The sequence below is a fragment of the Salvia splendens genome, chromosome 20 (genome assembly GCF_004379255.2).
Source record: "Salvia splendens isolate huo1 chromosome 20, SspV2, whole genome shotgun sequence".
In the NCBI taxonomy this organism is placed as follows: Eukaryota; Viridiplantae; Streptophyta; class Magnoliopsida; order Lamiales; family Lamiaceae; genus Salvia; species Salvia splendens.
This window is the reverse complement of record NC_056051.1, coordinates 7,263,792-7,285,507: the sequence shown is the minus strand read 5'-3', so window position 1 is coordinate 7,285,507 and position 21,716 is coordinate 7,263,792. Positions and strand designations below refer to the sequence as shown.

At 40.5% G+C, this 21,716-nt stretch overlaps 2 protein-coding genes across 3 annotated transcripts; one reads left to right on the top strand and one right to left on the bottom strand.

Moving 5' to 3' along the window:
- Window positions 1-9,880: 9,880 nt before the first annotated feature.
- On the bottom strand, window positions 9,881-11,038 carry LOC121782163. 2 transcript variants are annotated; one of them, XM_042179892.1, is made up of 3 exons: window positions 10,925-11,038; window positions 10,489-10,841; window positions 9,881-10,420 (listed from the first exon to the last, which is right to left on the bottom strand). In XM_042179892.1, the coding sequence occupies exons 1-3, from the start codon at window positions 10,965-10,967 to the stop codon at window positions 10,382-10,384; spliced, it is 435 nt and encodes a 144-aa protein (XP_042035826.1). In that variant the 5' UTR covers window positions 10,968-11,038; the 3' UTR covers window positions 9,881-10,381. The 2 variants fall into 2 exon arrangements, with proteins under 2 accessions (XP_042035826.1, XP_042035825.1); XM_042179891.1 differs by having other exon boundaries at window positions 10,419-10,841.
- Window positions 11,039-14,539: 3,501 nt separating this feature from the next.
- LOC121781102 (receptor kinase-like protein Xa21) lies at window positions 14,540-18,192 on the top strand. The gene is made up of 2 exons (XM_042178796.1): window positions 14,540-17,595; window positions 17,684-18,192. Exons 1-2 carry the CDS (start codon window positions 14,940-14,942, stop codon window positions 18,055-18,057), a joined length of 3,030 nt encoding a protein of 1,009 aa, XP_042034730.1. The 5' UTR covers window positions 14,540-14,939; the 3' UTR covers window positions 18,058-18,192.
- Window positions 18,193-21,716: the final 3,524 nt, after the last annotated feature.

Sequence of the window (21,716 nt, the reverse complement as noted above, 5' to 3'; positions counted from 1 at the left end):
GGGTTCGAGGGCTCTGATGGTGTGGCCGCCCGCGGGAGATTCCCGTTCTGAATGGGTTGTCGAGGTGGTCGGAATGGAAGTGGGTGGTTGTACTGTGGGTTGCACATTCGGTTCTGCTGCAGGTACTCCTGGGTTTCCCTTGTCTACGATTCAGCTAAAATTTGCCAACTCAGCCGCCCAGTATCTATGCTGGTCTTGTGTCGAAGGAACTCCGCCATTATGTCCAAAGAAACATCGCTGAAGCCTGAGGGTTCGGCTCCTGCGGTTGCGGGTTCGGCGGCCGTTCTTCCGGTGGCGGATGCGATTCTGTCTTCCTGCGGGTTGAAGCAGGTTTCGCCACGGTTTGTTTCTTGCCCATTTCTTTTTCCCATGGCTAAAATCAGTGGTTTCTGGTGGTAATGTGGTGTTAGTTTCTGCGGATGACAGCGGAAAAATATTTTTTGGAAGAGAGAATTCGCAAGGTGAGGTTTGTGAGATGAAGGGGGAATGGTTGGAATATGAGAGTAGAATGGGTAGTTGAGGTTTTGTAACCGCCTATGAGCGGTTTTCCAGGTTGGCGTCGATTCGCGTGGGAGGCGGTTGAGAGTGCTGCTCCCTGATTAAAACGTCGCATTCCTTTCTCTGCACACGCGCCCTCCCAGTCACCGTTCGCCTGCAAAGCTGCAACAAACGCCAATTCAAATTTCGTCCCTTAATGATTTTCCCCCTATAATTCCCAGATTAGTAACAAAGTAAAAAAACACTTAAATAAAATGAGAGTTTCACCAAAATGGCAGTCTGGCGGTCAGTACTACTCCCAATTAAATATTTGAGGTCCGAAAAATATTTTTAGGTTTTTTAAAAGATTAACTTGCATGAAAAGAAATTAAATTGACTACCACATATTTACAATATTTACATCTTCCCTTAGGAAATTTGGAATTCTACTTGGCCAACATATGCAAATCATGCTAAAGGAAGCTAGCCAGTGGAACTCCAAATTCCTATCCTACCAGTCAGTATGCAACCTTACATGTGGTTGCAGTGGGGATCTCATCCACTACACCCACATAACTATTCTGCCTAAACACTTTCAGCCTATGTCCATTTACGATAAAATGTTCAGAGTTAGGAATACTCCCTGAAATCTCCACTGCTCCATTAGAACGGAGTGCGGTTATGACATAAGGTCCTGCCCATTTCGACTTGAGCTTTCCAGGCACTAGCTTTAATCTCGACTGGAAGAGTATACTTTCTGGCCAACATGGAGGTCCTGGTTCTTAGATTTCTGTCGTGCCACAATTTGGTTCTCTCCTTATACCACATGGCTGAATCGAACGACTCTATTCTAAGTTCCTCCAACTCCTGTAGCTGCAGCTTCCTTTCCTCTTCACAGGCCCTAGCATCCATATTAACTTTCTGTACTGCGAGTATGCTCGGTGCTCGATCCCCACTGGTAAATGTCACATCTTTCCAAAAACGATCCGATACGGGGACATTCCTATGGGAGTTTTGTAGGCTGTCCGATACGCCCACAGAGCATCCTCTAACCTTACACTCCAGTCCTTCCTAGTAGGGTTGACCGTTTTCTCCAGAATCTTCTTTATCTCTCGGTTAGAGATCTTCGCTTGACCATTTGCTTGAGGGTGATAGGGGCTAGATAACCTGTGGTGCACACCGTACTTCTTCATCAAGGCTTTGATAGTGCGGTTACAGAAATGGGTTCCCTGATCGGATATGATGGCCCTTGGTACTCCAAACCGACTGAAAATGTTACTCTTGAGAAACTTGGCTACCCTCATCCGCCTCACACGTACTGTGGCCTTGGCTTCTACCCACTTGGAGAGTAGTCAACGGCGACTAAGATATACAATTCCCATAAGACGAGGGAAAAGGACCATAAGTCATCCCCCATATGTCGAACAACTCAAAACAATGACCGGGACTTGTGGCATTCATCGCGTGCAGAGATCCCACGGTCAGTTGACAACGCTCAACAACTTCTACAGAATTTGTAGGCATCTCTGTTGAGGGTTGGCCAATAAAACCGCTGTCCAGAATCTTCCTTGCCGGTCTTCTCTGGGACCGAAAATGTCCTCCACATGCCAAGGAGTGGCAATGTATTAGCACGTCCCTCTGCTCCCAGTTAGGAACGTATCTTCTTATCACTTGATCGGCTCCTACCCTCCAAAGGTATGGGTCGTCCAAAAGTAGTATTTTGCTTCACTTTTGATCTTCATTCTTTGAGCTTTGGTGACGTTCGACACTTCCGGAAGCTCTCCTAAACTAAGTAGTTGGCGAGGTCCGCATACCATGGCTCCTGCCCTACTTTCCTTTTCCTGTTTCTGTCACATCCTGGCCAGTAAGCTTCATCACTTCTTCCCAGTCATTTTTCTGGAGGCGAAAATCACTTCACACAAGTGTTCCTCATGGAATCGATCTCGTACTTCCTCGCTGCTCCCAATCTTGCACTATCCTGCTCAAATGATCCGCAACTTTGTTTTCGACCCCCCTTTCTTGTCTTCTACCTCCCAATCGAACTCTTGTAACAGGAGTACCCATCGGATCAAGCGTGGTTTGGATTCCTTCTTGGCAACTAGATACTTAATGGCTGCATGGTCAGTATAAACGATGACCTTGGATCCCAACAAGTACTGCCGAAACTTCTCGAATGAATACACCACAGCCAGCATCTCCTTCTCAGTGTATCATAATTCCTTTGAGCTTGATTCAAAGTTTTAGACGCATAGAAATTACATACCTTTTCCCGTCGATCTTCTGACCAGAACAACCTCCCACCGCATAATCGCTGGCATCACACATCACTTCGAACGGATGATCCCAGTCAGGAGCCCGAATAATTAGTGCAGATACCAGCTTTTCTTTGAGGAGGTTTGAAGAAGCAGTCTTGCACTGTTCACCTCAAAATTTGGAATTCCACTTCGTTTTGAAGAAGTCTGGTAAGGGCCTGGGTGATTTTGGCGAAGTCTTTTATAAATCGTCGATAAAATCCTGCATGCCCCAGAAAATCCCTTATTTCCTTCTGGTCAGTAGGGAAAGGTAGTTTGGAAATGACCTTCCACTTTGGCTTGATCCACCTGGATTCCTCTCTCTGACACCACGTGCCCATAGGACGATGCCACTCTTTGACCATGAAATGACACTTCTAAAAATTCAAGACTAGGCTCTTTGCTGACACCTCTCCAGAACTACGTCAAGTGATGAAGGCATGAATCGAAGGAGTCTCCGTAGACTGTAAAGTCATCCATGAATATTTCTATGCACTCCTCGATCATATTAGAAAAGTATGCTCATCATGCATCGTTGGAATTTCCCAGAACGTTGCAAGACCGAACGGCATGCGTCTGTACGCGTAGGTTCCAAATGGGCAGGTGAAGGTGGTCTTATCCTGATCTTCAAGGTCCCACGTAGATTTGAAGATACCCGCTATACTCATCCAAAAAACAAAAGTACTTCTTTCCCCGCCAGTCGCTCCACATCTGATCGATGAACGGTAGGGGGAAGTTGTCTTTCCAGGTTGCGGTGTTCAACTTGCGGTAGTCTAGCACATCCGCCAACCAGTGACTAGCCGTGTTGGTATCAGCTCATTCCTTTCATTTTGAACTAGTTGAATCCCAGACTTCTTGGGAACCATATGGATAGGGCTGACCAACTCGCTATCGGGTACCAAGTAGATGATTCCTAATGACAACAACTTAAGATTTCCCTCAATATTTCCTCCCTCTTATTGGGGTTTACCTTCCTCTGCTAGCCTCGATGTGCTTTCGCTCCTTCTTCTAGCCTGATATGATGCATACAGACATCGGGGCTTATCCCTACCATATCTGTAAGGCTCCATCCAATTGCTTTTTTGTTCTTGCCTAGAACGGTCAGTAGCTTTGCTTCTTGTTCTTTCGTTAGGCTGCTGCTAATGATCACCGGGTATGAGTTTTCGTCCCCTAGGAAGGCATACTTCAGATTCGCCGGCAGCTTCTTCAATTCAACTTGTGGGGGAAGTGTATCAGCTGGTAGAATGCTCCTTGTAGCATCCCCCTCCTTTTCCAACTCTTCATCTGAATCTTCATCTGTACTAACTGGTAGCTGAGCTCCTGCGGCTCCAATAAATTCCGATTTCTGGCAGAAATCCTTAATTGCTCCTTCTATCTCTTCGTCAGTTAACCCTTGGCTACTGATCAGATCGCACCATGCAGCCACTTCCACATCAGTCTGCTCATACACATCCAACGCTTGGAGTTTTTTCTGCAATAATTCGGTCTCAAGAAAATCTTGGACTAGGGGGTTAATCATATCAACATAGCACAGATTTTCAGAATCGATAGGATTTTTCATGGCCTCATTGATATCAAATGTGAATTTCTCTCCATGAAAATCGATGCAAATTGTTCCCTCTGCCATGTCTACGATTGTCTTGGTCGTCCTAAGAAACGGTCTCCCTAACAATATACCGCTAGACTCCCTAGCTTCAGACTCACTCATCTTGATCACATAGAAGTCAGCAGGATAAGTAAAATCATGCACTCTCACCAACACATTTTCTAACACACCCTCCTGGGCTTTCCCGGTTATGAATTCTTTGATAAATTTTCCAAGCGAGGCAGCTTCACGGCTTGGAGGAATGGTATGGTGACATCCAGCTTCCTAAAAATTGACATGTAATCCACTGGATTTTCCTTCTTCCTCTTGATTACAAAACTGTAAGGGAATGGTTTCTTTCCTTTCTCCTCTTCAATCGGTCCTTCAACATCCTTCCCGGAGTTTTCCTTGGGTACATTTTGGGCTGGAGCCTCCTTCGTGGGTTCCGTTTCCTTAGGAGGGTCTCTCCTAGGCAGTACGCCTCTTGTTTCACCTTTTTCCAATGGTGCTTCATCCAAAAAGAATGGATCCTGCTTCTGAGGTAGAGGTCTGTTGAGCTCTCTTTCCGAGATGACGTCCTTCAGTATATTCATCCCACTAGGCTCTCCATTGGGCTTCCTTGGTTGAGGTCCCTCATAGGTAGTACTGGACCGCAATGTGACCTTGCTTACGTTTGCCTTTTCAGGCACATGGACTGTAGACGGGAGTTTTCCTGAATTCCCCTTCATTTCAACCATTGAACTCGCCAGTTGAGCCAATTGCCTATTCATCATGTCTATGTTCGCCTTATGCTCCTTCTAGGCATTCTGCATCCCCTGCACAACTTCATTATTGGACTGCAACTCACCCATGATGCTTTGCTGCGAAGCGAGCAATTTTCCCATAATGTCCTCCATAGATCTCCTTGACCTGTTAGGATATTGGGACTGATTTGGCCCTTGGTGCTGGTTATACTGGGGGTTTTTGGTAGGGTGGGTAATTTTGGAAGTTCTGGTGGTTCTGGGTAGGTGAGTAGTGGTTATACTGGCCAGGAGGGTTGTACTGGTCTTGGTGATATTGATTCCGGTTCTGGCCTTGGAATTGGTTTTGGGTTTGGGATTGGTTTTGGTTCTGCTGATGTTGGAAACCTTGAGTATGCTGACTCTGGTAATTTTGGAAATTTCCCTGGTGGGGTGGTACATTGACAGAGTTTGAGTTTTGGTTCTGTGGGCTCTGGTTATGGGGTTGTTGGTTCATTCCTGACCAGTTGGATTGGTGGTCGGGATTTGCTGGGCCATGGTTGGAATTCTGGTTCGGGTGGGGGTTGTATTGGTTCTGACCTTGACCTTGGTTCTGATTTTGGTTTCCATCTCCCCATCGAAAATTTGGATGGTCCCTCCTTGGTGCGTCCCGCTGTCTCCCCTAGATCCAATTCCCACTAGAGTTATAATACCCTGCAGCATTGACTTGCTCCATGTTGACGAAGTCATTCGGCTGATCGTAGGTTGGCCCTTGACTCCCCTGCACTGCATCCTTATAGCTCCTAGTTGGGGAAGGTGGTGGTGCGTTCTTCTCGATTGCGCTCAGGAGTGTCTTTTTCAGCTCTTCCCTTTTTCAAATCCATCTTCTGCTATATCTTCTGTTCCTGGTCAGTAGACGAAGCACTCGCAATTCTTTCTCTGCTGTAGCCGTCCCTTGAATTGTCGTATTCCTTCTTCGCACTCAATAGCTTCCCTAGGACCTTTTTCGCTTCACTGACCCTCAGTTGTGTGAAACTTCCTCCTGACGACTAGTTTGCCAAGTCTTTTGTTGCCTTGTTCATCCCTTCATAAAGGTATGATGTATCTCTATATCGGCCATACGATAGTTCGGACATGCATCCAAAAGGCTCATATACTTCGCCCAATAATCACTCAAGGGTTCATCGTAACCTTGCTTCACACTGGTTATCTCTCTCTTCAGCGCAGTCGTCTTAGATGACGGAAAAAATTCGCCTAAAAAGGCTGACTTGAAATCGGCCCAACTCTCAATGGAGTCGGGTGGCAGGCGCATGAACCATGTGTTGGCCTCCCCTTTTAGAACGAACGACAGAGCCTTCAATCTGTAGTCATCCTCGGTTTCCCCCGTCGACCTTCTCTGTGCCCTACAAATCTTACATAACTCATGAAGGAATTCGTAGGGGCCTTCATAGCTCTTCCCACAATACGTAGGCAGAATTGCAAGAATATGGGGCTTCACATCACAAGCCGTCTGTCCTGGGGTGACGACTATAGCCTGCGGCGGTTCCCCTTCGGTATGCGCGTTTAGCGTCCCTATCTCCGGGTCATCATCTACATGGGCAGCCATTCTCCTCGGGTTACCCTCCAATTGTAGCACCTGTACTGGTGTTTCTCCTTCTATGGTGGCTTGCTCTTCGTCACTACTCGTGTCTAGGTCAGACAGGGCTGTCGACAGGCCAGAACGAGTGGTCACGAGTATAGTCCCTCGTGGAAGTATTTTCAGTCTCCACTGGTCAGGAGCCGAGCTGCTTCTCATAAACTGAAAGAAAAAGAAAGGAAAAAAATTATGAACAATATATACGGCAAAGTATCACACACAATAACAGTTAATAATGCCATTCATCCCCGACAACGGCGTCATTTGAAAGAGCCAAGGTGTTGCAGGTGTCGTGTCAAGCAAAGGATGTATCCTACTGATCAGGATAGAAAATCCCAGCTAATCCTGAACCTGGCTATCAATAATTTCTCAACCCACTTCTACTGACTAGTATAGTGGATGTAAGGGTCGAATCCCACATAGATGAATGCGCTTTGGTAATTATGGTGATATTCTGGAAAGGTTGGTTAGCTACCACGCTTTGGGTTGAGATTCTAACTAGGCAAGAATTTAAGATGGTACTCTACTGACTAGGAGGGGTGAATGATGATTGATAAGCGGCTGTGTACATAAGAGTGGGGGAACATTATGTCTCTGAAAATATGTGGAAGGTACGGGATTACTATAAAAGACTAAACGGAATATCAGAGAAAAAGTGGTAGTTAAGTGACTAGGCCTACAGATCTGAAAAAGTACCAGCTGAAAAGTAAAGGACAAAGCAAAAAGTAGTTAAAAAGCAATAGTGGTCTCAAACTTGGATGGAGATGTTATCTTCTTCGACATGAATTGGATCAGATCAACAAACCCAGATTAATGGACAAGAACTGCAGATTAACAACTTCGGAAACACATATCTAACAATTTAAACTTCAAATCGAAAGATTAAACTACCGAAACTGACATTACGTTTACTGGGTGACATGCAAGGTGGTAGAAATCACGTAAGCTAGGCTTCCACACTTAACCATTTCAGATCTAGAATCTAACAGCCATCTAAACTCATGAACTCAGATCTATCAATTCGGAAATGAAAACATGCTTGCAAAACTTGGAAATTACCGAAACAGTTAGATCTAAGCTATCTAGGCAGAAAGAAACTGAATCAAACAAGAACCGATGCACAAAAACAACTTCATAACATAAAAACGTTCGGATCTCAACCAAAATACTTCGAAATCAGAAAGTATTGAAAAATGCAACAGATCCAACGTAAGAAAAACAAGTAAGATTAACTACGAAAGCAAGTAAGATTGTTTTGCCACTCCAGGCGATGAAACTGTTGAAACTACGATCACACTAGCTGGAACGAGAGAATGCGAAACTCCGATGAACTGATGGAACTCTCAGGTGATCATTGCTGTGGCGAGGAACGAGAATACGAAGGACAATGCTGAAGGAACTGATCTGCCGAGAGAGAGAACTACTCTAACTAAGAGTGTTTTCCTAAGGTTGATGATTGTCTCTCTCTCCAAGTGGCTCCCTTTTATATGGAGGCCTACCCTTGATTTTTAGGGTAGACTCTCTTCGCAAAATGACCCTTTTGCCCTTACTTGTGGCTGTTCTTCCCAGCAATCCTTCTTCTCCATCTCGAGCCCTTTTTTTGGCATGCATACTGGTCAGTATGGCAACATTCTGACGCCCTTTTCTCCTGAGTTGTCCGAGCCTTTCCATATTGACTAGAACCCTTTCCCTGCACACTTTAGCAACTGTTTTGCAGATATATTCCAATTAGGCACGTTATACTGACCAGTAACCAAGGCCTAGAATACGACTTATCAAAGTCCCATTGCAATCGTATTTTTTGTACAACGGAAAGTGGAATGCAATGCTAGACTCTCGCCTAATCAGTACTATGTTGCAACTCAAGCATGAGTCAGGGTGGAAAGTTGAGGATTTCCCTGCATACTTCTTCATGCTTGTAGCAGCGCAAATTCACGCTTGGTGTGGGGTAGTGTTCACGCTCGAGGACTTGATTAATCGAGTTCCGCTACTTGCTATGTGGTACCAAACTTTCCACCACTTGATCAACTCGAAAGGAACTTATTGGGATAGAGCTGCCTAGTTTGTATACGCTGCAAATTGCGTATGGGTGTCCATGTTTGAGGTACTCCTTTTCGCAACTTAGTACATGCATGTGTGCATTTCGTACTATTTGTTGTTCATCAATGTGTTGTGTTTGAATATGTCACACAAATACCCTTTTTCGGCTGCGTATTATTACCACGACGAGCCGGAATACAACCGACTCCGGTCATTGTTCAGTGATGGCGAAGACATGGCTGGTCAAATGTTGGACGCTATCGATGTTTCTACATAGTCCATAGAGTTTTGTTGGGAAGAATCAGACTTCATGGATGTAGACGTCGATGAGGGTGAAATCATCTCCAATCCTTTTGTTCCAAAAGCACTCGTATGCTGCAAGCTCGTCTTCGGGGATATTAAACTGGAAAATTGGGCGTCGACGTCGGCTGGTGGTGGTGTAGGTGGCTGCTAGGACAACACACAGTGTACACCGCCATCTCATCATGTCCAAACCTCACAAGTATCTCCCTTCGGTAGCTCATGTGCGTCCAACTCGCCTTACGGAGTGTGGCGGCAATTCGAGAACTACGTATGAAGAATGTTTTGGGCGTCAGAATGATTTCATCCTTTTGTTTGACGTCGAATTGGATATGTTGCTTTTGTATCGTATCTCTAATGTATGCGTCAGTCCTTTGTATGTCGCTTTTGTCTAAGAGGAACCGGCGATAGGGTAATTTTGGTGTGATGTTAGTATGGGGCATGATAAAGTTTGTAATATGCATGCATGGTTGTATATATAGTTGGGGTGCATTTTAGTTGTGAGCATTGTCGAATTATGCACCTCATACAATTACTTTTCTAAGTGGTTTGCATGGATTTGAACTAAAGTTGGTATGGGTTGTGGGCTCGATGTTGTGTAATCAAACAAAACCCTATATAGAAGGGAATTCCTCCAAACCCTTGGCATACGACATGTAACATTACAAAATTAGGTGGAGGTACAATATATACGGTCCTAAACAAACGACGGAACATAATATTGCCTAAACATACCCTACAACGGAATTCAAATTAAAGCATACAATACTTTGCCAAATTTTTGTGCTACTCTTCCAAAGAGTCAATGCATAACCGAGCCGTGCTTTCGGCGGCATCCCATTAAAAAACTCTAACCGCTGAGGCTTGTCGGAGAGTATGTTACAAAGTTTGTACCTCTGAGCAAGGGTGAGCCCATCAACCCCACCAAGCTTCTTAAACACAGCATGTCGGGCCAAACCGATGTTAAACTCATACCCTATTTTGGTGGATATGGCTTCTAGCCTTGCGTTTGTTTCAGCATGAAGGTTGGCTAGGAAAACCATTAGTGAACCATCGCTATCACTAGCTTTCCATTTAGAAGAACCAGCCTTAGTACCAGATATGGGTTTGTCGATGTTAGTAGAGCTATTAGGCGCAACAAGGGGGTCTTCGTCACCATCATTTTCATCAGGAGGTGGGGTCTGTTCAAATCCTGCTTGGGATCATTCTCACCCCATTCACTGTGTCGGCCGGCAGCCATGCGAACCCGGTTAGCGGCGTCGGGTAATGTCCCTGCACCACCGCCGGTCGCGCGGTCTTTGCCGAAAATAAGCTTCCACGTCTCCCATAACGGCTAAGACTTGTTCCGCATGAACTTCGCTTTGGGATCGCGCTGCAAATTCATCGTTTAGTACAATGCTCAGGCGGACAACAAAATAACAAACAATACCAGTTACGTACCTGAACAACTTGCTCCCATTGGTCGTCGTCTATGTCAATTTTGTAGTCTCCATTGACGCTAAAACCAACACCGGACCTCTCTAGTATGTTGCGAAGGGAGCTGTAGCTGTTCTTCCATGACGTGATCTTCGACACGATATTTGGAGTCCTCTTAATATCAGTGGTCGGAAACTCTTGTCTGATACTATCCTCACACCTCTGGAGATACCTAGAACGGAAACCGTTGTCAGATTTCCACCCAAGGGCTACAAGTTCGACCAAAGTCACCCCAAGGATCTCTTCTTTGCGGTGGTTCCACAATCTACGCGTCTGATCCCCCTTTTTGAATTTCCGGCTAGGTCTGTCACGTTGGCCTTCAACATGAAGGAGAATAAACAACCAATTATAGTGGAATACAAAACAAACACGAATGGAGTAACAACATTGATTTACCAACCTCCACCACGTTGGCCGTCCCTAACACCATCGCTCGACGCCATTCTGACATGAAAAAAAGGCAACAAATAAGTACTACGACTGAAGCAAACAATATACGAGGTCAATTGGTGCGAGCTCCGTTTAGTTTACCTTGTAATGTGGATGTATGTGGTGCAGTAAACACCATTTTATACTGCTTTGTAGTCATGAGAAATTGGAGGGAAATAAAAATTGAGATTTTGAGTATGGCAGTTTTATCACCCAAGGATACCACTAAGAATTTGGATACAAAACAGAGGACAAATCCGGCAACTCACACGGATGCACAAAGTCAACATCCGCCGTCACTTCATTGTCAGAAGTTGAATTATGCATTTCACACTGCAGTTAGCAATTATGTGGCACCAAACAAGCTCGAATAATGTTGAGAAGACTCTTAAAATTATTTTGGTATAATTATATTGGCATTTACTGCTATTAACCGTTTGTTTGTTTATAAAAGCACTTTTAATAAAAGGCATATATCATTGTAAAGTATTGGTCAATTTTAAAACGTTTGAAAAATAGAATGTTGAATTATGAAGTTTAATTTTATCAATTATCCCCCGTGTGTTCCTGTTCTTTTCACTTTTGTTTATTATTTTAATCAAACACTATCGTTCATCATTAATGACATTATTTTGTAGGCTGAGAAAAGTTGAATGTTTGTGATTTAATTACTGATATTTTGTTGCCAAATTTTGACGAATTAATCAAAATTTAATTAAAATTCATGATTCAAATTACTATTACTCCAAAAAAGTATTAGTATGAATAAATAATTTGAAACATACTACCCCACTTTAGTTGTTGTTTTTAAACGGGGGAGATTTTGGGTTCAACCTTATTATAAACGACATAAGGAAAAGAAGAAAGAAAGCGTCCATGCTTATAATAAATATTGCATAAATTTTACGTCGGAGATTAGTCTTCACATTAATTATGTATAAAAATTTGTATATGGACAATAGACCCTTGACTCAAAACATGCACATCACCAAGTCTTTTAAGTGTAATTTCCTTGAAGTGTAATTTTGTATATGGACAATAGACCCTTTAAGTGCCATTTTTTTACACATAAATGTACGTTGTCCCTTAAAGTATTCATATTTGAAAGTACTACAGTGAAATTACACTAATTTTTACAAGTCTAGTCAACTTTGGAATTAGTAGTGGACATAGGGGTTATAATGGTGAAGATAATGGGATAGTGGCAGACTGGACGTACTGTTAATATTGGTTATATTAAGAGTAGAATCTAGAGTCATAATAAAGTGGAATAAGTCAAGTAAATTCTCCATCGTCTTAACACTCAAATAATATACATTTATTTTACTACGGTGCATATGAGCCTAAAAAGTTGCAACAACCAACTTAATGGCTTGTCCATTTGATTTACCATAGGAAAGTATTTTGAAGGGGCCAGAAAGAATATGTTTGGTATAATAGAATGGAACGAGGGTGAAATGAAATGACAAGTGTTTTGAATTTCCTTTACATTTTCATTCAATTTTTTCTCATTCGTTCCATCATAACAAGCAAATAAATATAATAGAAATAGGAATCACATTTGGTTCTATCATTTCATTCCATCATATCAAGCATATGCCCTAAACCAAAGATAGAATGACCTAGTCCAAAGTGGACCATACTAGTAGAAAATTAAGCTAATTTTCATCATTTCCTTCAAGTATGAACCCAACCTTTGGCTTTGGAAAATTGAGCAGATGATCTTCTATTAAACCAAAACTTGCAAAAAGATTCTACTACCAAAATACCATGGCAACACCTTTCATCTCAACTCCCTTTCAGTATACCAAACCTAACAACCCGACGCCAACCTAGCTCTGATACCAGCGGCGGATGTAGGTGGGGTCGCGTGGGGTCGGCCGACCCCACCGCTGGCCTGGGCGACCTGCCGTAAAATACCCTCCAGCAGCCTCCGATCCCACGGCATCCAAACCTCTTCCCCGTCGCCTACTCTCCGCCGCTGGCTCTTCCGATTTTTGCCGCTTATTTCTAAGCTGTAAAAACTTCCGCCCCAGCATATTAGTATTTGATTTTTTTAATTTAATTTGGTGGGGGTGGGTTTAGAAATGAGCCTTTTTAATTGACTTAAACTGGAGTACTTTTTATTTTGCAGTCCATGGATATATATACACTATTTTTAGTAAATGTATGTCAGCATTTGTTCCATTATTTCAATTCCAAACTAAGGTAATGCAATTACGCAAAATCAAATTTTAAGTCTAACAGGCGCCACTGATTGTATGTCATAAGAAATAAAAGAATTGTGATATGTATAACAATTATTATTATTATTATTATTATTATTATTATTATTATTATTATTATTATTTTCTCTCACTTTATAGTAAGGATCAAATTTTATATTTCATAATTTTGTAATTTCTATTTGTCCTAATTTAAATAGATATGATAATTGAATTTAATTTTTTTTATTATAATTTAAGTGATCTATTTAAAAAATTTCAATGTATTGATTATGTTATTTCACTTTTAGATTAATGAAAAAAAAATCCAAAAAACCTCGAGTCTCTACTAGTTCTTTTAATGTTGAATAAGAACCACAATAATTGAAAAAATCATGTGGTAGTTGATAACAATCCAATGACATTGGTATTGATAAATGAGAAATTAAGGTTGATCATGAATTACGAAAGTCAATTAATAGTTTTGATGTAAACATTTGAGATCGTATTTGTAGAAAATATGTATTACAAAATAATTTTGAGTGGTTTTCAAAATATGTATACTCATAGAAGCTAACTATCTTGCACATATAAGATATAGATATTTATATTTTATGTATTTTTGTTGAAAAATTAATTATTTAAATATTACTCCATATTTATTGACTTAGTTCAAATCGACCCCACGATTATGAATTTCTGGATCCGCCATTGTCTGATACCACTTGTCAAGATTGTCGGCGTCGGCAATAATAATTTGATATTGTCCGCTTTGAGTCAAGCCAGCACGGATTTGTTTTTGGGTCACTTCCCAAAAGTCCTCAAATTAATTGGTGTTGGACAGGAATTATATACACCTTCCAACTTCTCTCAAATTTCCGATGTGGAATAGGTTTGTACTCAACAAATATAAATTTAGGTTTACCTTATATAATCCTCCCTAGTTACTATATAATGGTACTCAATGTACAGTTATCAAATCAATGAAAATACAAACCCTTTTACCGATCCATTTAACATGTCCCATTGCTATATTCTTTAAAATTTGATGTTACTCTATTATCCACGGAGAGCCATTTTTCTACACACTTTGTCCCTTAAAGTATTCATATTTGAAAGTACTACAGTGAAATTACACTAATTTTTACAAGTCTAGTCAACTTTGGAATTAGTAGTGGACATAGGGGTTATAATGGTGAAGATAATGGGATAGTGGCAGACTGGACGTACTGTTAATATTGGTTATATTAAGACTAGAATCTAGAGTCATAATAAAGTGGAATAAGTCAAGTAAATTATCTATCGTCTTACCACTCAAATAATATACATTTATTTAACTACGGTGCATATGAGCCTAAAAAGTTGCAACAACCAACTTAATGGCTTGTCCATTTGATTTACCATAGGAAAGTATTTTGAAGGGGCAAGAAAGAATATGTTTGGTATGATAGAATGGAATGAGGGTGAAATGGAATGACAAGTATTTTGAATTTCCTTTAAATTTTTCATTCAATTTTTTCTCATTCGTTCCGTCATAACAAGCAAATAAATATAATAGAAATAGGAATCACATTTGGTTCTATCATTTCATTCCATCATATCAAACATATGCCCTAAACCAAAGATAGAATGACCTAGTCCAAAGTGGACCATACTAGTAGAAAATTAAGCTAATTTTCATCATTTCCTTCAAGTATGAACCCAACCTTTGGCTTTGGAAAATTGAGCAGATGATCTTCTATTAAACCAAAACTTGCAAAAAGATTCTACTACCAAAATACAATGGCAACACCTTTCATCCCAACTCCCTTTCTTATTCTCTTCATCCTACTCACCACCATTCCCTCTTCACATTCCAACAACCATACAGATCTTGAAGCTCTTCTAGCATTCAAGAAATCCATACATGACGATCCGTTGCATGCTTTGAGTTCATGGAACGAAACAACGCATTTCTGCAGATGGAATGGTGTCTCCTGCAGCAAAACTCACCCAAGTAGAGTCGTCTCTCTTTCTCTGCAATCTCAAGCCCTTGTTGGATCGCTCTCGCCTCACATAGGTAACCTCTCTTTTCTCCGAACTATCAACCTGCAAAACAACACCCTCAGCGGCCCAATCCCTCAGGAGATTGGCCGCCTCAGAAGGCTTGGCAAGATCGAGTTTAGCAACAATTCTTTTGGAGGTGGGATTCCAACAAACCTATCACAATGCAAAAATCTATATTACCTGAATTTGATTGACAATGAGCTCACCGGAGGCATAGTCCCCGAGATAGCTTCTCTTGTCAACCTCCAAGCTTTAGGCTTGGCAAAAAACATGCTTTCAGGGACTATCCCGCCATTCATAGGAAACTTCACAGATCTAATCCAACTTTCGTTACGATCCTGTGGCTTAGTAGGAGAGATTCCCCAGTCGCTCGTTCAGCTTAGAAGATTGCGGCTGATAAATGTGGGTGAGAATGATCTAACTGGTTCTATTCCATTAGGCCTCTACAATCTTTCAAGTGTTGAGATTTTTGGTTTTAATTTCAATCGACTCCATGGAAACATACCTGTCAACATAGGCTCTACACTTCCCAAGTTGAGGCAACTTTATTTGAATTCAAATAATTTCAGCGGAGCGCTCCCTGCTTCACTATCTAACTCTTCCCTAATTGAACGCATAGCAGTAGCTAATAACAGTTTCACCGGAAATATGATAGATTTAACTAGGTTTTCAGCTCTTCAAATTCTTTTGGCTCAATTTAACCATTTCAATGGAGATGTACGTAATATTTTATCATCGCTGACAAATTGCACCAACCTTCAAACTTTGACGTTGGGTAATAACCATTTCACTGGTTCGTTGCCAGATTCCATTGGCAATCTTTCTAATCACTTGTCGTTCTTATCCCTTCATACAAATCAGTTGAGTGGAAGCATTCCATCTAGTATAGGAAACCTTGTTGGTCTCACTAGTTTGGGAGCTTTTAGCAATAATCTACGAGGTCCAATTCCTTCATCCATTGGAAAACTTCATAAGTTGCAAGAAATATATTTCGCTGAAAATAGACTGACAAATGAGATACCATTTTCATTAGGCAACTTGACTTTGTTGAACAATCTCTACTTGGAAAAAAACAATCTTTCTGGGAGTATACCTCATAGTCTTGGCAACTGTACCAACTTGTTAGCGTTAGAACTTTCAGAAAACAATCTCAGTGGCTCAATACCTTCCGAAATCATTAAACTTTCCTCCATCTCTGTTGAACTTGGCCTATCTGACAACGTTTTGACTGGTACTATTCCATCAGAAGTCGGGGCTTTGAGAAATCTTGGGTACATGGACTTGTCCCACAATAGATTATCCGGAACCATACCGCCTTCTTTGGAGAGTTGTGTGACGCTCAGTATGCTTTACCTAGATGGAAATTCTCTTCAGGGTGAGATACCTGACAGTCTCTATGCTCTGAGAGGTTTAGAATATTTGGATATTTCGCAGAATAATCTCTCAGGGATGATTCCAAGATTTCTTGTCCAGCTTCGGCTGCTGTATCTCAACCTTTCTTTCAATGAGTTGCAAGGTGAAGTCCCAACTCTCGGAGTTTTCCAAAATGAGAGTGCAATCTCACTTGAAGGAAACCAAGGCTTGTGTGGTGGAATTGCAAGCCTAAACCTACCTTCTTGTCCATCATCACCAAAATCCAACAAGAAAAGTTTTGGGAAAATCTTGATCCCAACTATTGTCGGAGCCATATGCCTAGCGCTTGCAGTGTGCTTATGTGTGATCATTATCTACAAGAGACGCGCACATCTAATTGTTGGAACCCCGACATTCCAAGGGCCAGACTTTTTGAGGCTATCTTATGCTGATCTCTTGAGTGCCACAGAAGGATTCTCAGAGACAAACCTACTTGGTATAGGGAGATTTGGATCCGTATACAAAGGAACTATCAATGGTGATGATGAGCAGCAGACAGATTTAGCAGTGAAGGTGCTAGATCTTAGAGTAAGAGGAGCTTGTAAGAGTTTGGCATCAGAATGCAATGCATTGAGAGGCATACGACACAGAAACTTGCTCAAGATTGTGAGTGTATGTGACAGCACTGATTTTCAAGGGAATGATTTCAAGGCATTGGTGTACGAATTAGTTTCCAACGGAAGCCTCGAGAACTGGCTACATTCTGAGGGTGAAGGCAGGAGAAATCTTAGTGCTATTCAGAGACTCAATATTGCAATTGATATTGCATCTGCAGTCGAGTACTTGCATTGTGGTACTAACTCCATAGTTATTCATGGAGATTTAAAGCCGAGTAACATTCTCTTGGATCAAGACATGGTCGCCAAAGTTGGTGATTTTGGTTTAGCCAAAATTGTTTCAAGCATTTCACAGAGCTTGCCATCTACAGAAGGAAGCAGTTCATCAGCAATAAAGGGTACAATAGGCTACATTGCTCCAGGTTTACTTCAAGCTTTAAACTTGTAAATTTTCATGTTTCTTATGTGGATATAGCTAAGTCCGTTGTCTATGTATATATTTTTATGCAGAGTATGGCATGAGCCTCGTTGCATCAATGCAAGGGGATGTATACAGTTACGGAGTTCTAGTGCTAGAGATGTTCACAAACAGAAGACCAACAAGTGATGCATTTGAAGGGTGCCTAGATCTCCAAGACTTCGTTAGCACGGCTTTAACGGACCATGTAATGGAAGTAGTGGATCCATTTCTTCATCAAGAACTTAATGTAGATGAAAAGTATTGGGAGTGCATTGTTTCAATTTTGAGGATTGGAGTGAGATGCTCCAAGCAACTTCCAAGAGATCGCATGTCGATGACAGAGGTTGTTAATGACTTGAAAAAGATAAAAAAAGTGTTTCCAGTTTGTAAAAATGGAAGAAATGTTGCTTCGTTACAACATTGAAATAGTTGTTCATTTCTATCCGTTGGCAACATTTTCAGTTGTAATTGTTAGGCAATGCTCCTGTTTGTTGTAAAGGCAGTTTCTGTTTACTCTTTTTTTTAATTGTGATGTTATGTGTTATGTCTCATTTCTATATTCGTCAAGATTTGCGGTTTCTTTATTTTAGAGTACAAATCTATCCCACATTGGAAATCTGAGGAAAGTTCGAAGGTGTATATAATTTCTGTCCACCCCCAATTTCTGACCCAAAGTGGACAATATCAAACCAATACTGCTGACTTTTGTTTGCATGCTAGAACGCAAATAATTCATGCTTAAAGAAAGTAAATCCTAGAAGATGTGATCTTATCAAAATACTAGGACTCGAATAAAGAATATTTCGATTGCTCATATCTTATCAAAATACTAGGACACGAATAAAGAAGATAGAATTTTCTCACGAAGGAGGAGCGTGAAATCTCACGGAGGAGAAATCATGAGAAAAAAATCGTCCTCTACTCTATTTAGGAGTGGACGAAATTTCCCATCTCAAAATTAATTAATTTATGTCTCATTTATTCTCCTATTTATAATAGTTACATATTGGGCCAAGTCAGGGATCTATGGAAGGTTTTGGAAATGGTCTCCCTCAATTTGCTTGTTACTAATTAAATTGAACCCCTAATTAATACAAGCTTATATTGGAATATTACGAGCAGCCACTACAGAAGTAATATTGCACTGCCCATCCAAATCCAAAATTATAAGTAATCCGGGCTTCCTTTTGTTTAAATGATTATTTCCTGTGCTTAAGATATAAATGTCCATTAATTAATTAATTTATGCTATGGACTTAATTAATTAACATTTTATTAATTCCAAGAGTGGACTTAGCAAGAAACACTTATTTATTATTCGTGGAATAATTAAATTCCAACTGGCCAGTTTTCGAATAATAAAAACTTGTTCGAGCTCCTCTTGGGGACATTATCAAACCAGACTTACCAGACGCGCGATTCAACATAATAGCAATCCTAGTACCGCTAGATATTAATTACTACTACCCAATATATCAGGATTATTGGGTTGCGAAAAACCTGCACCAATTGATAAGTCAAAGTAGTGCATAATCAATAACGTAAGCTCAATGCTAACGTATGTTGATTAAGAAATAATTGTTTATGAAGACCTAGTCTTCCAGTAGATAGCATGAAGACATGTCTTGCTGTTAGATCCGTTCAGTGCTATACCACACCAATGTCATCTTATTTCAGTAAGACTTAGAAATATCGGACTGACATTGCAATCTTTCACGATAGGTAGTCTAAGCCTATCTGGGTTGTGAAATTCTTCTTTTTCTTTTGCAAAGCATTGCATAGAACCGACCGTGTTACCTTAAAGTGGACGATGCCCACAACCGGTCTACTAAGCAAACGACTTAGACTTTGTTTACTTCTTATGCATTCAAATGTTCATAAAATATCTTATAAATGCACAAGCAAACACAATGTAATAATATTAGTGATTTTATTCGTGCGAAACTGCTCGAATAATACTGAATCGGGTTAAAAGTGGATTGTAAATTTTTTCGTATACAAGCAATATTCTATTCGTGCTCATTCGTGCTCGAAACATGCTTTTCAGTATACCAAACCTAACAACCCGACGCCAACCTAGCTCTGATACCACTTGTCAAGATTGTCGGCGTCGGCAATAATAATTTGATATTGTCCGCTTTGAGTCAAGCCAGCGCGGATTTGTTTTTGGGTCACTTCCCAAAAGGCCTCAAATTAATTGGTGTTGGACACGAATTATATACACCTTCCAACTTCTCTCAAATTTCCGATGTGGAATAGGTTTGTACTCAACAAATATAAATTTAGGTTTACCTTATATAATCCTCCCTAGTTACTATATAATGGTACTCAATGTACAGTTATCAAATCAATGAAAATACAAACCCTTTTACCGATCCATTTAACATGTCCCATTGCTATATTCTTTAAAATTTGATGTTACTCTATTATCCACGGAGAGCCATTTTTCTACACATAAATGTACTTTGTCCCTTAAAGTATTCATTTTGAAAGTACTACAGTGAAATTACACTAATTTTTACAAGTCTAGTCAACTTTGGAATTAGTAGTGGACATAGGGGTTATAATGGTGAAGATAATGGGATAGTGGCAGACTGGACGTACTGTTAATATTGGTTATATTAAGACTAGAATCTAGAGTCATAATAAAGTGGAATAAGTCAAGTAAATTATCTATCGTCTTACCACTCAAATAATATACATTTATTTAACTACGGTGCATATGAGCCTAAAAAGTTGCAACAACCAACTTAATGGCTTGTCCATTTGATTTACCATAGGAAAGTATTTTGAAGGGGCCAGAAAGAATATGTTTGGTATAATAGAATGGAATGAGGGTGAAATGAAATGACAAGTGTTTTGAATTTCCTTTACATTTTTCATTCAATTTTTTCTCATTCGTCCCATCATAACAAGCAAATAAATATAATAGAAATAGGAATCACATTTGATTCTATCATTTCATTCCATCATATCAAGCATATGCCCTAAACCAAAGATAGAATGACCTAGTCCAAAGTGGACCATACTAGTAGAAAATTAAGCTAATTTTCATTATTTCCTTCAAGTATGAACCCAACCTTTGGCTTTGGAAAATTGAGCAGATGATCTTCTATTAAACCAAAACTTGCAAAAAGATTCTACTACCAAAATACCATGGCAACACCTTTCATCTCAACTCCCTTCATTTGTTACGCCCCGGATTTTAATCGTTTTATTTTAGTTAAGTCGGATTTATTAGCGCGATTAATGCCCGTATGAACGAAGGATATCTCGTTGTAATCTCCGACGTTGAATCGAATTAAGTATTTTGTTGAGGAAGAAAGTTTAAGTGCAACAAGGATTTCTATTTAAATAGCAAGGATTTAAAATAAGAGATTATTGGAATTTATTGAAGAAAAGCAAATACAATTTCATGAAATAATTGGAGTACAAAGGAAGAGTTGCAAGAATAAAAGTAATTGAAGTGCTATTAGGGGAAAATGAATGCATACAAATAACTCTACATCCAAATACCCAATGAAGAAAATACTACACCACTTTTGAGCTCTAAATCCAAGAAATTCACAAGAATGGATATACAATTTCTCTCTACTAAAAAACTAGGATGAGTAGGAGAGTAGGGCTTCTGAGTGTAAGCAAATCTCATCTCTTCTCCCCTCCAGCTCTCTCGAAAATCCCCTCCATAAAGCCAAGAAGAGGCAGCCCTAGACCTGCAAATCAACACCAAAAAGGGGGAGGTCAATACTTTGCACACATGAGAAAAATGGGGAGCACAACTAAATTTAGAAAGTGAGCAATGGACATTTCATAGCAACAAGAAAGGCTGCAGATTTGACAATAAGGTCAGCCCCAAATGGCTCCCTTCCCAACTTTTCATCATTTTAGAAGCTAACCCAAGCTAGCCAAAGAAATAGAGATCAACCACAAGCCAAGAATTTGAGAAGAAGGCTTCCCTTCTTTCGAGATTCAAGGGGGCAGCCAGGAGAGGGGTTTGTTCTCCCCAAGGATTTCACCAACTTAGTATGTTTTGCATAAACACAAAACTCAAAAGTGAGTCAACCATGCAGCCTAAATTAGAAG

What these genes read in the sequence shown, in the direction of transcription:
- LOC121782163 (XM_042179891.1), bottom strand. Translation starts at nt 10,967, where the DNA reads ATGGCGTCGAGCGATGGTGTTAGGGACGGCCAACGTGGTGGAG. An exon ending in GGACGGCCAACGTGGTGGAG is followed by an intron (nt 10,842 to 10,924) that starts GTTGGTAAATCA and finishes TTCATGTTGAAG; the next exon opens with GCCAACGTGACAGACCTAGC.
- LOC121781102 (XM_042178796.1), top strand. Translation starts at nt 14,940, where the DNA reads ATGGCAACACCTTTCATCCCAACTCCCTTTCTTATTCTCTTCATCCTA. An exon ending in AATAGGCTACATTGCTCCAG is followed by an intron (nt 17,596 to 17,683) that starts GTTTACTTCAAG and finishes ATTTTTATGCAG; the next exon opens with AGTATGGCATGAGCCTCGTT.